The sequence below is a fragment of the Nicotiana tabacum genome, chromosome 2 (genome assembly GCF_000715075.1).
Source record: "Nicotiana tabacum cultivar K326 chromosome 2, ASM71507v2, whole genome shotgun sequence".
Taxonomy (NCBI): Eukaryota; Viridiplantae; Streptophyta; class Magnoliopsida; order Solanales; family Solanaceae; genus Nicotiana; species Nicotiana tabacum.
Genome location: NC_134081.1, coordinates 51023642 through 51038632, shown reverse-complemented (window position 1 = coordinate 51038632; position 14991 = coordinate 51023642). Strand labels below are relative to the sequence as shown.

General features: G+C 35.7%; 1 protein-coding gene across 1 annotated transcript; it reads right to left on the bottom strand.

Annotated features, from left to right (window-relative positions):
- Positions 1-249: 249 nt before the first annotated feature.
- LOC107820689 (putative LRR receptor-like serine/threonine-protein kinase At1g06840) lies at positions 250-12941 on the bottom strand. The gene is made up of 21 exons (XM_016647012.2): positions 12574-12941; positions 12309-12497; positions 11498-11648; positions 9888-9959; positions 9670-9741; positions 9007-9150; positions 8777-8848; positions 8031-8102; positions 7055-7129; positions 6043-6111; positions 5455-5523; positions 5247-5318; positions 5006-5092; positions 4746-4814; positions 4150-4649; positions 3498-3659; positions 2330-2613; positions 1930-1981; positions 1383-1633; positions 1037-1171; positions 250-739 (listed from the first exon to the last, which is right to left on the bottom strand). Exons 2-21 carry the CDS (start codon positions 12412-12414, stop codon positions 395-397), a joined length of 2859 nt encoding a protein of 952 aa, XP_016502498.1. The 5' UTR covers positions 12415-12497; positions 12574-12941; the 3' UTR covers positions 250-394.
- Between the last annotated feature and the right edge of the window lie 2050 nt (positions 12942-14991).

The window sequence follows — 14991 nt, the reverse complement described above, 5'->3', positions numbered from 1 at the left end:
TATTATTTGAACATCCCTTACTCAAGACTATTCACCCCTTTAACAATATAGCACAAGTAATTAGAAAGAATATTCACATTTTTCAAATTTGGAAATAAGAACAACTACTATTACTCCCAGAAAATGGGGTAAATAACATGTAGCTCAGTCACTTGTACAAGGTCAAATCTTGTGTCTGACTGAGTACAGAAAAAAAAAAAAAAAAAAAAGTAAGCAGACATCGATTTGACTTAACAAGTTCAAACAAGATACTCAAGAAAAAATCCTGCACATTAACTATGTTGGATGCTATATATAATGTTACAAGCATTGGCTAAGGGTTAGAAAAATACTACCATATGGTATGTAATATTTATAATGGACTGTACATAGGAGCAAGAGGCTGAAATATCTATCACCTAGGATGAATGGAAGGAACAACACCACTGACAAGGTCACTACCGGACACATCAGCTGAAACATAAGGATACTTCATAGCTGAGGTTGAGGATGGAGTGCTGCTATCCTTTTCACTATCAGTGACCAGGGAATCTCTAATTATAGAGTCGGATTCGGGCATCATAAGCCGTATGTTTTCCAGTTCTCGAACCACTTCTGCCATTGATGGCCGAGCTTCTGTCTCTTCTTGGCAGCATTTGAGAGCCAGATTAATGAACTTTTCCACACATTCCGAAGGATAAGATCCCATCCGATCATCAAAAACATTGAATATCATACCAGAACGGTATGCAAGGTTGACCTGTAGATATCCAGTACAATATATCCATGAGATCATACAACAGGAACTAAATTATGTGAAATGTAGTATGTTTTTTTGAATTAGTTATTTTCAGGAAGAGGCAAGCATAGCCCGTGTGAAGGTGGAATCTGCACGAATAACCTTGAGCTTATTCCTCAAATCCCCTATGTTTTAACACTTCCAAGACAATGTCTCCTGGCTTACTCTGGAGAATATGGAAATGTCTAGATGACAAACGAATTTAGACAGAATATTTATGTTAGCCTAATTGTGGACAGGCAAGCAGTAAGACAGTACCTCCCGAACAATGTTCTTGCCATGTGAAATTGGCTGCATTCCAGTGAGCAGCTCAAGGAATACAACACCAAGGCTGTAAACGTCACTCTTGTCTGTCAACTTATGAGTTAGGAAATACTCTGGGTCAAGGTATCCCTGCAGAGAACAGGTCTTAGAGTTACAAATTTGTCAGTTGGAGGAACTTTGTTTGAGTTAATTTTGTGCATACGGTAATTGGACAACCATCTGCTTACTTTCCTCTTACAGAATTCTTAAGTATATCGGAAGGTAGGATGACAAAAATAAACATCATATTAGGGGATGATTTTGCTTAAAGTATCTACTTTCTTGAACAATCAAAGCTCACCGGAGTGCCCTTAACAACTGTTGATACATGAGCAGGCAGAGTCCCTTCAAGATCTGGGACTGGAGCGAGCCGTGAAAGTCCAAAGTCAGCCACCTTGGCAATAAATTTAGAGTCTAGCAATATATTGCTTGCCTTGATATCTCGATGGAATATGGGAGGATCAGCCTCTGTGTGCAAGTAGAGTATGCCCTTAGCTGAACCCAGGGCGACTCTCAATCGCATAGCGAAACTTAGAGGTTCTTTACATTTACCTGTCACATCACAAGTTAACCCATTAAATCCAAGTTGATATGGTGAAAGACTTGATTTCTGCTAGTGCTTCCCCTCAAAGCAATCACCTAAGACTAAACAGTAGTAAGTTTGATTTACTAGTATCTTCATTGGAAGGGATTTTGGTGGGGTTGTTGGGGGCAAGGCCAGCAGTTGTCAATCAGTTTATCATTTGCATACTTACATGTTTCTTTGCTTATCAAAATGAAGTGCTAAAAGGAAAAGATTTGCACAAATAAATGGAGGCAATAACAATGTGAATTATATAGTTATTTACCAGATATATGATCTCTCAGAGTACCATTAGGCATAAATTCGTATACCAGCATCTGCAGGTAAAGCACATCATTGCCAAAAGGTTACAGACAAGTATATATAAAGAAGAAGAAAAAGAAAAGACCTATAATCAGCCAGAGGCAAAATAGTATTAGCCATCAGAACATTAAAATAGTCCAACAATTATTTGCTAGCTCAAAATCATCTCTTAAATCTGTATCCGTTTGTAAATGTGCATGTGCATGTGCATGTGCTTGTAGGAGTCATCTATTGCCTTTTCCCTTCCGGTGTAAAAACGAATTTTTTGGTTTTAATAAATTCAGCATACTGCTCCATTTGATATTTGTTCATGATGGTAAGATATGTTAAACTTTGGATCAACGATTGAAGTAATAAAGTACCTGTTCACCTTCTTCACCACAGTATCCAAGTAAAGAGACAAGGTTTCTGTGATGTAGCCTAGATAGTAGTTCAATTTCTGTAAGAAACTCCTTTTGGCCCTGTAACGATCCCTCTAGAGCTCGTTTAATGGCTACAACTGTCCCATCAGTTAAAGTACCTTTATAAACTTTTCCATACCCTCCTTGTCCAACAAGGCTGGAGTTGTTAAAATTTTTGGTCGCCAGTGTCAATTCATCAAAATTGAACTCCTTAACACCATCAATTTTGACAGAGATTTTTGACACTGCAAAACAAAAACGTGGGCTTATAACTTTAAGACGTTTGAGACAGTATAGCATAATCTCCACCTTCATGGAATCAGAGTTGAGATTGGGATTTACATAATTTGCAGGCCTAAAAGCAATGTGTACTTTTCAACTGTGTACTAATGATATGCAAGATAAGATACACTAACAAGAGTTGATTATGCTGTCAATCGGTAAGCTCATGAACTAGGCTAACTTTCTAGATGAAAGAGAAGATCTTAGAGCCCCTTTGGATGGGCTTATTTTAAGTGCTTTTAAGCCATTTTGTAGTGTTTGGATAAAGTAAAAAAGTGTTTTTAAGCACTTCTTTTTAAGCTAATATGACAAAAACAAGCCAAAATCTAGAATTCCTAACTTATGGCTTAAAAGCTATTTTGGCTAAAAAGTCGCTTGAAATAAGCCCATCCAAACGGGCTCTTAGTCTTCAAGGATATTTACAAATGAAAACCATAGCTGGATCTAACATCTCTTATTTCTTTGCAGAGATGACATGCTCATTATAATACTTTTTGAAATTTCAGTATATTTTCAACTGGAGACTGTATCTTCATCGTTCTATATAAACAAATCTAATTTAACATCACTGTATCTTCATCATTCTATATAGCATCTATAATTCAATGTCTCTTTCAGTTTCATGATTAGCTATCTTGGTAAAAAAATGTAATCCAAGTGGTAAAGACGTATGAGAATGTATTGTCTTCAATAACTTAAAATGCTAGTCACTGAAAGCACCACAACATAAAAGGTCCTAGATTAAAATGAAAAGAGAGAGGATACATAAAAGGTCCTAAATTAAAATGAAAAGAGAAAGGATGACTTAGAATACCAACTTCAAGATCAGTAACTGTAGTATACTCACATAGGTTCCGTTTTGAACCGGCATGGTGGTGCTTCTTCATATGCAATCTCAATATGACGAGTGATACGAATGCCGATATTGTGACTGCACCAGCAATTACCCCTAGTATGATTCCTGCAAGAGCTCCCTTGCTAATACTAGATGATGAAGGAGGGGGGATGACTGCAAAAAAACAGTAAAAGGTACATATCACAAGGACACAAATAGCTATACTTTGCCATTAAATGCTTCGATAAATATGATATCATGTCTATTGTTCCCTTCCATAATTGCATTAAGGATTGGTAAGCCACCCAAAGTATGGCCCAACAATTAAGTCATCAACAAAGGAATATCATGCACAAGCAAAGGAGAAGTACAAGAAGAAGCAAGAGATAGACCGAAATATTCACTCATCAAAATAAGTTAATCACATTGACAAGTTATATATATCACGATCTTTTACTTACAAAGGCAAGAGAACAGATTCAGTCATGCTAAAGATTTCTTAAAAGTTCACAAGTGAACGTCAGTTAAGAGTAAATCATAAAGAACAGAAATAAGAGACATATCTAGAAAAAGTTAAGCAATCAAGATGTGGAGGGTTTAATTTTCCTCTCCATTGACTACTCCTTGGACAACTATGATTTATTAAGGAAGGAGGCATACATACATTCTCTATAATCTGCAAGTAGGGTGAAATTGAGAAGTTCATAAGGTCCAAAAAAATCATTATCAGGAATCAGCCACCCAGTGAACATGCTCCGGAGTCTTAGGACCTCACTTTTATTGAACAAATGAGAGCTGCTGTTATCAACAAAGATGGGGAAAATCCTCAAGTACATCCTCACACGGGGACCAGCTTCCAGTGCAAATGTATTAAGGCGTAATTGAGATTGATTCAGCTTAAGACCAGACGTGATATACCACTCAAACCTATGCACGTATGGTCGAAAATCATGAAACCCAGGACTTTTTAGCCTGTATCCTACAAGCAGAGGTAGAGCACAAAAGCAAGTAGGAAATGGCAGGGCATATTCATAGGGAGGAGGACATGCCAAAAGAGGACAATCAGTGTTGTTTGCCAATTGCAAGGTGCCATCGGCATCCCCATTGTAAGGTTCGCAAAACTTGAATAGGACAGAATTTGAACACAACGGATTTCCTTGAAGACTAGAAGAACAATAAGATGAGAAGGTAAGATGTTGCATTTGTATCTTTAAACGAAGAGGAATTACTGAAGATGAAGATTATATGCCAAAAACAAACCTAACAGTGACATTTTGTGGGACAACCAAAGTTCCTGAGATATTCAAAAGCTTATTGCTCCGCAAATCCCTGCAGTATGCAGCAGATACATTTTAACTAGACTCGTACTGATCACAAACTATGGAGTTATTAAAGACTAGACATATAGGAAAAATTAAGAATTAGGATAGCAAAAAGGAACATGCTGTTATAGGAACAAATCTTTGGTTTCATGATAAATTTAGAAGCAAATGTGGATCTCTCCAAATCTCAATTCTTACAAGATAAGTGTCTCTGTTGCGTTGAATGTCCTATTTTGCCAAATTATTGATGGAACAGAACCGCTTAATGAATTGTTTGCTAGTGACCTGACAACAGAATAAAATAATAAAGTAATTATATTGGATGGATATTTGTAGTGAGCTATTTACCCTGAATGGTAATGAAATAACGAAATAATTTAATAAAAAGCCTGCTTCTAGAGCAACAAAAATGATAAAAAGCAGAGGAAATAATGCTCACACTTTCTGCAAATGGGGAAGGCCTGAAAAGTTTGAAGGAATAGTTCCGTTGAGGTTGTTGTATGACAGATCACTGCCACAATCAGAAGAAATTGCTTCAGAAAATGAGAGATCAACAGTATCATGGACCCGACAATATCATTTAAGGAAGCAGTTGCTAGATAATAACTCATGATAAAGCTTACAGCAAAAATGAATCAAGCTCTTACATTGTTGTAATATTGTCACTAAGCTTTTCTGATGGAATGGGTCCACTTAGCTGGTTAAAGCTGAGATCTCTGAAATGCGAAATTAATTAATTAGAATATGCATGGTTGCAAATGCAAGTAATAATCAAAAAGGGTATTTACATTGGATATTGGTCTTAAGTGATGCCTCTCTTAGCCTAAAGCAAATGATCTGTGTTCCCTCAAGTGAATCCTGATTATTAACATTTGATTTCTCCATTAAAAATGCATTGCAATGTAAAAGAGTGTACGAATGCCCTTATAGTTTGCACTAGGGGTGGGAAACGGCCATATTTTCCATGGCTTCTTGAATATAATCACTATTGGGAAAATTTAGTCTCCTAAGCTTGAGGAACCCCCAATTTGAGGCTTTACAAATGTAAAAGTTAAACCCATTAGTTATCCATTTTCTAAGTGGATAATATGATTCTTATCCATGATTGACCCGTTTTTAAAAAGTTCATTATCCAACCCATTTTTTAATGGATAATATGGGTGGATAACTTTTTTCTTTTCACCATTTTGCCACCACTAGTTTGCACAGACGTAGAACTTGGAATATATTCTTACATGTAAGTAAGGTTCGGTATGTTGCCCAGATTTGGAAGTTGTCCCTGTAAGCTACAGTTCCTTAGACTCCTGGAAGAATGAAAAAGCGGAATCACTTCAAGTTAATATAAGATCTCACGAAATAGTACTAATATCCATGCAATGTTTTTGCTACTTTCTTGAAACAAATGAGGTTTTCACTACTTTGAGAAAAATGAAGCATGAAAGAGTAAAATACTTGCTTAAAATCAGAAAGATGCAAAAATATAAGCTACTGAAACTGTCAACACATTCAGTGGTTCGAGAATATCTAACTTAAAAAGTTCTTACCTTGATATATTTAAGCTTTACAGAAAACAGGTGAATAAATTATATCTTATAGTATTTGTTTCCTGTTACTTGTTACTAGTATTTGAGGTTCGGATGAACTAATCTTTTCTTCCACCTCTTTCATAATTTTTTCATCCTGTTTCTTCAGCCATTTTCTTTTTTCTTTTGATTGGTAACTTCAACGTTATTCCACTGGCTGCTTCAGATACTGGCTAGCTATTACTTTGCTGCCGAATAGTAACAAGGTGAACCACCATTGGTGCAAACATCATCAGGAAATCCTAATCAACTTTGAACCATTGTTCTAATGACACAATTAACTAGAAATTACAGGCTATATACTGCAATACTTCTATATTTTAAGATAATGTGCTTTATCATTCACTTTTGCTAGCAATTCTATAATACGTTAAATAAGAGGTTTTACCACCAAAGAACTATTCTACAATCTACAAGCATATACCTGGATGCACCCAATGCAGTCTCAAAACCCATAGTAGATAAAAAAAACTATGAAAATAGATGTTGATTGGAAATAGTTTAAATATTCTTTCTTATTCGCAGGAAGATTATAAAAGAGCTGGTGACACAAAACCTTTTGAAGTTATGGTTTATGCACCCACTGGACATAAATAATCAGTTCTATCATCATGCCATACTTAAAATCATATTCAGCACAAAGAGGAGCTTTAAATGGACTTACAGTTTCAACAAACGTGACATATTCCCATATGACTCAGGTATCTGACTTCCTTCAAAGTTGTTATTATCAAGCTGACTGCATTATAAGAGTAAAATTAAATATAAGTACGTTCATGCTTGCAGAATAAAAGGAAGTTAGAGCCGAAAGAATAAAATTTGAGACAGTAAAATAGACGAGAACAGATATGTACATAGACATCTCCTACAAAAGATTAGTCCCATTTTATAAGCTGGATCCTTTTCAAGTCAAATCTCCATTAGAAAAATATGGTCCCTGTTTATATCTATGTCAGAATTAACATGCATATGTAACATGACATTTCATATCATATATTGATCTTATAGGTGATAACTATGCCCAGAAATTGATTCAACATCATACTCTTTCATTCATTATGCGCTCTAGTCTTTTATACCCGAAAGAAACAATTCTCAACTGTTTCCTTGATAAATAACAAGAACTTTTTCATCTTTTGCAAGTACCATAAAGTATTTTGATAGGCTGAAGGGATACTCTTCACAGCAATGATAGGTCGTGATAGTGGCAACTCTCATGATTATTATTTCTATCGATTTTACCAAGTATTGCTTTACCAAAGGTCGAAAAGATACATCTAAGATATCCTGTATTTATACTTCGAACATGCTTTAGATTAATATTTCAATCTCTGTGTCAAGACTAGTCTTATGTGATGAGCGTGACACCTCTTAATCAATAGCTACTTCAACAAACAGAGCCTGAAATAAGGATCTCTAGGTGTTTGAAAATTTCTAATTGTTGCAACTGCCTTCTCCCCTTTCTATATCTGCAACGGAATTTCAATTTACATCACCTTTCCACAATCTCATGTAAGGAAAACCTCTTCCAAAATCAAGAGAAAAGTACCGCCGCACTAAAGTTATATCACCAATGAAAAGGCGTCCTGATATCAGTAATCCAAATAGCACTATATACATAGCAAAGAAAGATAGCATACAGTATGTGCAAATTTGGAATTTGAGCAAGCTCTGGCGGAAGGTAACCCGATAAGTTGTTATTATCAAGCAGCCTGGAAAATGAAGCAAAAAGGCAATAAGTCCTTTATAATACAAAACACACTTCTAAATAATATTCATCAAATTGAAAAGATAAAAAACACGAGAGAATTGCAAGGTAAGGTTGCGTAGAATAGACCCAATGTGGTCAGGCCCTTCTCGGAACCCCGCGCATAGGATGTGCTTACTGCACCGGGCTACCATTTTATTAAATAGATCAAAACTACATACACTCTAACAAGTCATCTTTATCTATCTATAAAAAAAGTCACTTTTACATACAATGTTACAGTGCAATAATTGATATTAATGAGGCCTTTGTATCATGATAATCAAGGTATTTTCAAATGAACATTTTCTGGCTTATCTTTTTGGTCTCAATCTCATGTAGTATTTATCAAATGAATTTTGATTCAGTAAGAGTGGACGGGAGTTTTTTAATTCCTCAAATTGAAAGAGAGGGCGAGTTGCTTGCAAATAGTAAGAAGAGACAGATATAATCATCATTTAGTCCCCTCCTTTTCCTTGAACCAAACAAAGAGTGAGCCATGAGAGAGAAAGGAATCCTATCAAAGAGTATCATTTATAAAAGCAACATTTCTAGTTAAGCCCCGAGAGACATCTTAATTTACACCACTTGAAGGACTTTTCAGGCATTAAAAACGTTAAAGAATCATATGTCACTTACAAGTGAAGTAGCTTTGGAAGTTTAGATAGCTCAGGTGGAATTTGTCCACTTATCGAATTGTTATTCATGTGGCTGGACAGGAAAACAAAATCAGATTATGGAAAGATATAAATCAGTAAATAAGAAAACGGCAAATCTGATGACAGCGATGCAAGTGGCATCAAGCGACCAAAAAGGTGGTGTGGGGCTATAAGGAAGTTAGTAATCATTCATCTCGAGAAAACTCTTACAAATGTTCTGTTTTCTTCAAATTTGCAAATGATACAGGTAAGGGCCCTGATATATGATTTTGATCAATTTGTATCCTGTTCAAGTTGGGAAGATAACCAAGCTCTTCAGGCAAAGAACCTGTCAATTGATTTCCATTGAGAAGCCTGAAACCGTAAAAAGAAAAACGAACGAATAAATAAATAAATAAATATGAACCAGAGAAAATTATTAGGTAGCAACATGTAATATTATTCTGAATCAATATACGTGGGAATTGTCCCAATATCCATAGAAATTTGCTCATTCCTGTTGAAGACATAATTAAGTATACAGAATTATGCTCTCTCTAACAGCTTAAGCTTTTAGATGATATGGTCACACACTTCAACATGGTATAGAGCAAGCAGAGGTCCTGGGTTTGAGTCTCACCGCCACCCAATATCAAAAACAATTCCACCGCTTGGCTCATCAAAAAAAAAAAAAAGCCCGCACGTGAAGGGGCGTGTTGAAGACATAATTAAGTAAATAGAAGCGTGCTCTCTCTAACCGCTAAGCTTTTAGATGAGATGGTCACACACTTCAACTATTCCCTCATGTAGAACTTCTAGGAAAGAGTCAACTATATAAAGGAAGTCATAATTTCAGGAAAAAGCAGGGAATAGTAAGAAAGAACTTTAACTTACAATAATTCAAGTGTTTTGATATTTCCTATCTCCTTTGGGATTGTCCCAGTAATTGCATTCCACATTACATCCCTTTTAGGACAAATGGAAACAAAAAGTTAGCAGATAAATAAAGGACAGAAAGATAAACTACAATGTAAAGAACCTATTACTGAAAACATTTTGCAAAGCAGAAACCTTCCAAAAGAGAAACGCATTTGTTAAATATCCAAACTTACAATATTTTCATGTAAGATAAGCGGCCAAGCTCCGATGACAATTTTCCTGACAGATTCATATCCAGTAATTGCCTGTTAAGAGGAGAAATTCAAGAACTTATGACATTGCATATTATTGAAACAGAGTCTACTGAGATGTCATCAATCTCGAGAATGATCGCCCATCCCTTGTTTCAAGCAATATTAAAATGTTTACAAACATCATGACAACCAATGTATTTAAGGTAAAGAATTCAAACTTAAGACACTAAAATTTATGTGAGACAATCATCTTTCTATGCAGAAAAGGTTTGTAAAATCACAAAGTATTCAAAGTCTCTGCTCCTTATAGACAACTAGGATCCTGTAAGGCAAGAGGGCTTCTCAATTTTAATCTTACCACTTCAGAACTTCCTTGTCCAACTATTGAAAATTAGCTAGTACACACATCGTCATTTGTCATTTTTATTAATTCATTTAGGATTGTAGAACTAGAAGGTGAATATTTGTGTGAGAGCGAAACCAGCTGCATGTCAGACGGTCTCTCTGTTGACAATAATACAACAACAACAACGGTCTCTCTGTTGACAATAATCTATTTGTTATATTACCCCTCAGCAGAACATTGATGTAATGATCTATTAATGCAATTATGCAAACCCCAGTGACCTTGTTGATGCGAATTATGAATGCTAGACAATAGGTGCTTGATGACTTTGGACGTCCATGGTACACCAAGTAGATAACAAAGACAATTGGGAGGATATGCAGGCTCTCAGGTTTAGATCCTTGAAATATGAGATAGTGGGATGCTCAATAGGTTTTCAATAGCAATAATTTCAACTTTCAGCTGTGTGAATAAGAGTCTAAAGCAATTTCCAAAGTCTCTTCTTGGGACCCAAGCGTGAATTTGAGACATTACATGATGGCTTCGCTTTCTTTCAATCATTACTTTCATTTTGCTGAAACAATTTCAAATCTCCAGTTCAGTTCAGAACTTCAGATGCTTTGTCTCTACTTATATTTGTAGAATCCATAATAGAACTAAAAAAGTATGCCGCCTATTTGTTGAGACAAACTGGAATAGACTTATTACGCAAGATTTACAGTGACGATATTGATCCAATAGGTCATGACTATTTGGATTAAGTCCAGTGACAATTCTCCACTCATATCCTCCAGAACGAGGTGTCGCTTTCTAACTCTCTATGAGAAGCTCCACACCTGCTTTAATTAAAGCTCGCCCCTCCTTTCTCTAATTCGCCTCCTTTGCATTGTTCTAATTGAGTCTATGGCAAAGTGGTTTATATGCGTACTTCGCCTACTTTACCAAAGGGAGTGAACTTCTTTCACTGTGAGCTAGCAACTAGCTACCAGAGAAACAGAGAGATTCAACTAACATCCCCCAATTCAATAACAGATTTGGAAGCAAGTAATAAAGGCAAAACGGCATAAATTCAGAAGAATAAACAACGTGATATACATATTGAGAACCAACTCAGGGAAACCATAATTATTCTGCAGCAATCCATATATTAAGTACAGTGTTGGAAAAGTTAAGCACGTTGACAACATCCATACTCCTGATGCAGTAGCAAGAGGTAGTCTCAAGTATGATAGGAAGGTCTTACAGTTCTCGAACATGAAGGTAACCGTCATTGTTTGTTTCTTTGTAGCACAAAATTCCAGTCCAATTTGACCTACATGGATCTCCTCTCCTCCAGTTACTGAGATTCCCATTTGGATCAACCAAACTTTTCTTGATGGCACGTAATGCTTTTACTGCACACATAAATTCAAGAGTTACCACACTTCTCATGTCAAAAGTAAGAAGAACTGCAGCATTATAGAAACACCTGCACTTGGACATCTCAGCACTTCCCAGTTGCTTGGGGTAACAGGCATGCAGGGGTGCAAATACTGACAGCCGTTTTATAGTTCAGTTATATTCCTCTTTACACCATTGAAGCTGTTCAGAACCCCCGTGCCCTCACCCCACCATCAAATATATAACAGAAAGACAAAAGAAAGATTCCTCCACAAGAAAATCTTGAAAACAAATAAATTCAGTACATCAACAATTTCTTCCTTATAGCTGCTCTAACAAGTTGCTAGACCTTGGACAATCTATACAACAACAACAACAACTACGCCTCGATCCTAAACAAGTTAGGGTCGGCTTATATGAATCCTCACCGGCCGTGTTACTTCATTTAAATCATCTCATGCAAATATAAATAAAAAGTCCACTACAGTTAGTTTTGCACAACAGCCAGAGATGTTAATTAGCCTCTTACGGCATCAAATAATGTTAATCATACTATTAATAAATCTCAGAGTTTACAATTAATGTAACATATGAAAGAGAGAGAACCTTAAATGGGCACTCAAATAAGGATGTAGAAATAAAGATGATCAAAAAGGAAAAGATTAAAAAGTTACCTTCATCTGGATGAGTAACTTGGCTATCTGCCCCTGTAAACAGCAAAGACCAGCAAACCCATAGAATCAAACTGATCCCAATAAGGGAAACTTTAGAACCAGACATCCCAAAAATAGCTAATTTCCCAAGATTGTCAAACAGCTCTCACATCCAGAAATTAAAAGGCTATAATTTCAGCCCCTTTTCCCCTGATATGGTCAAAAAAGCAAAAAGTAAGCCAAAATAAAAAAAGAGACAAAACCTTTGAATTGCATTAATACTTACAGCGGTTTTGTTGTAAGTAGAGAAATAACGAGGAAAACGGGAGTGGTTCTTTGTTGGTATAGACAAGGAACCGAAAAAGAAAGACATTGGCAAAATGCTGACTTGGTCGCCAATGGAGGTGATGTAGCTGGTAGATAAAAGAAGCATGATGGAATGGCTGATGAGAGCAGCAGCCAACTCCCATTAATCAATACTATTAATTTCTTTACTGATGTTTTTAAAATATTGAAAGCCTCCTTTTGCTTCAACTAATTCAGTGTTCAGCTGGTATGTTGACTTTTGAAGGGGGTGAGGTTGAGGGGTAGGTGTTGTGCAGCAATCATATAATGACAACAAAACAAGAGAGAGATTGGCTAGAAATTCTATGTAAAGAAAAGAACTTATGCTACTGACCGTGCTAATAATATTTATAAAATTATTTTATTTGTAAAATAAGTATAGATAAATTTTTATGATAATTTGATAAAAATAATAACTTCAACATGCTATCGTATTTTATAATTCACGATAATATAAAATATACTATGAACTAATACATCAGTTGAGTCAAAAGGGTATCTTGGATACCTAGGCAGTTCACACTAGGAACTCTGCAGCAGCATAATTGAACATATTTAGGAAAACCAAAATTGCATTTGGTGTTAACTTTAGTACTCCTCTTTTGACAAGTTCAAATTACTTACAAATTTGTTTGTGTGGAAAAGATGTAAGCGTTTGTTTTTTTTTTTCTTTTTCTAGTCTTTCAAAAAAGTTGGCATATAAGCGTTGTGGACTTTCTTTAAAAGCTTTTGGGAACATATTAAGCAAAACCATTCAAAGACAACAGCTATCTAAACACATTTTTATTTTTCAGTCACTTTCTTTAGAAACTTCTCCACAAAATATTTCAAAGTCGTCCAAACGCCAGACATGTGTAATTCGCCTTAAGGATGTTTATGTGTAAGGAAAAATAATCTTAACATAGTTAATCCAACGTTTGGGTTCAAACATAAAATGTTGCATTGCTAGGGCAAACACAGCAGACTAAACAATGAATAGTTTCCTGTACAAACATATGCATAATAATTCAAGGGCCGTTTGGTACGCAGACTAAATTATCCCGGATTATAATCTTAGAATTATAATCCCAGGACTAATTTATACCACAAGAAAGATGGATAAAATAATCTCACATTTGATAAGATAAGGTGGATAAGATGGGATATCCTGGATTAAGTCTAAGATTAAATTTATACTTTGTTTGGTTGGAGTAGGATAAATTTATACCTCTGTTGCGACCAAACACACTCACGCAAGTATACGTGGTCGTCAAGTAATATAGTAATGAGTAGAGTATCGTTCCCACGAAGACTTATGATTAACTTTTGACTAACTCAAACTCAAATAACTTATCGATTCAAGCGATTTCTCACAAAATAGATAATTTTCTAATTTACTACCTAAAAACTATCAAGTAATGAAATACTAAAGATCAACCACAACACTTAAATAATTTCGAATAACAATCAATAGGAGATAATAATCCAGGGTCACGGGTTATCTAACAATCATGTTGCATTCTTAGCTTAAAATAACTAATTGATTTATCTAGATTGTTGATTGGCAGAGTTGATATTACTTATAAGAATCTATCGAGTTCTTACTCGCCTATTCAAGCTAACTTAATGCCTATATGTCTATGGAATTAAGATTAACAAGAATGCATTTACACATCCTGTATTTCAACCAAGCAAGACAATTAGGTATATATCTATCCTAATTGCGAATCCATTCCCCGATGCCCGGGTTCAAGAACTTGCTTTATTTAATTCTATATACAATCTAGAATTTCCACTTTCGAGTTCAACTCCAGATTCGTAGATAGTAATTCATTGTTAGCTACTCAGCAAATTAATTAAAAACAGAATTAAATCAACAACCCAATATGATAAAATCAACTTTGTCAAATTAAACTTCAAACGTCACATTCATGTATACTCATGACCCTAGAACAATAGGTTTCTTAGCCACTCATGTTCATGCAATCATCAAAAAATTTACAAGAGTGCATAAAAATCAATAAAAGAAGGAAAAATAAGAACTCAAGATGAATTCCGTGCTTCCCAAGCTTTGTCGTGGCTTCTTCCCCCTTCCCCATATGTTAGATGCCCTAAAAGAGACATTTTTGGCTTATATATTGCGTACAAAAGTCGTGGGCCAAAGTTCTCATATTCCTAATCCGACTCAGCTTTAGGAATTGATGCTGGGGTGGATGTGTCACATCCACCTCGTCCTCCACTTCTCATGTTCGCATCCACCCTTTGTTCCTCCATCTCAGCTTTGCCTAGGTGCGGATACTATGGGCCGACTTCACTGCTAAGGGTGCACAAAATCTGATTTTTTTTCTAGATTGGATGTGACGCATCCAACCCCTCTTCC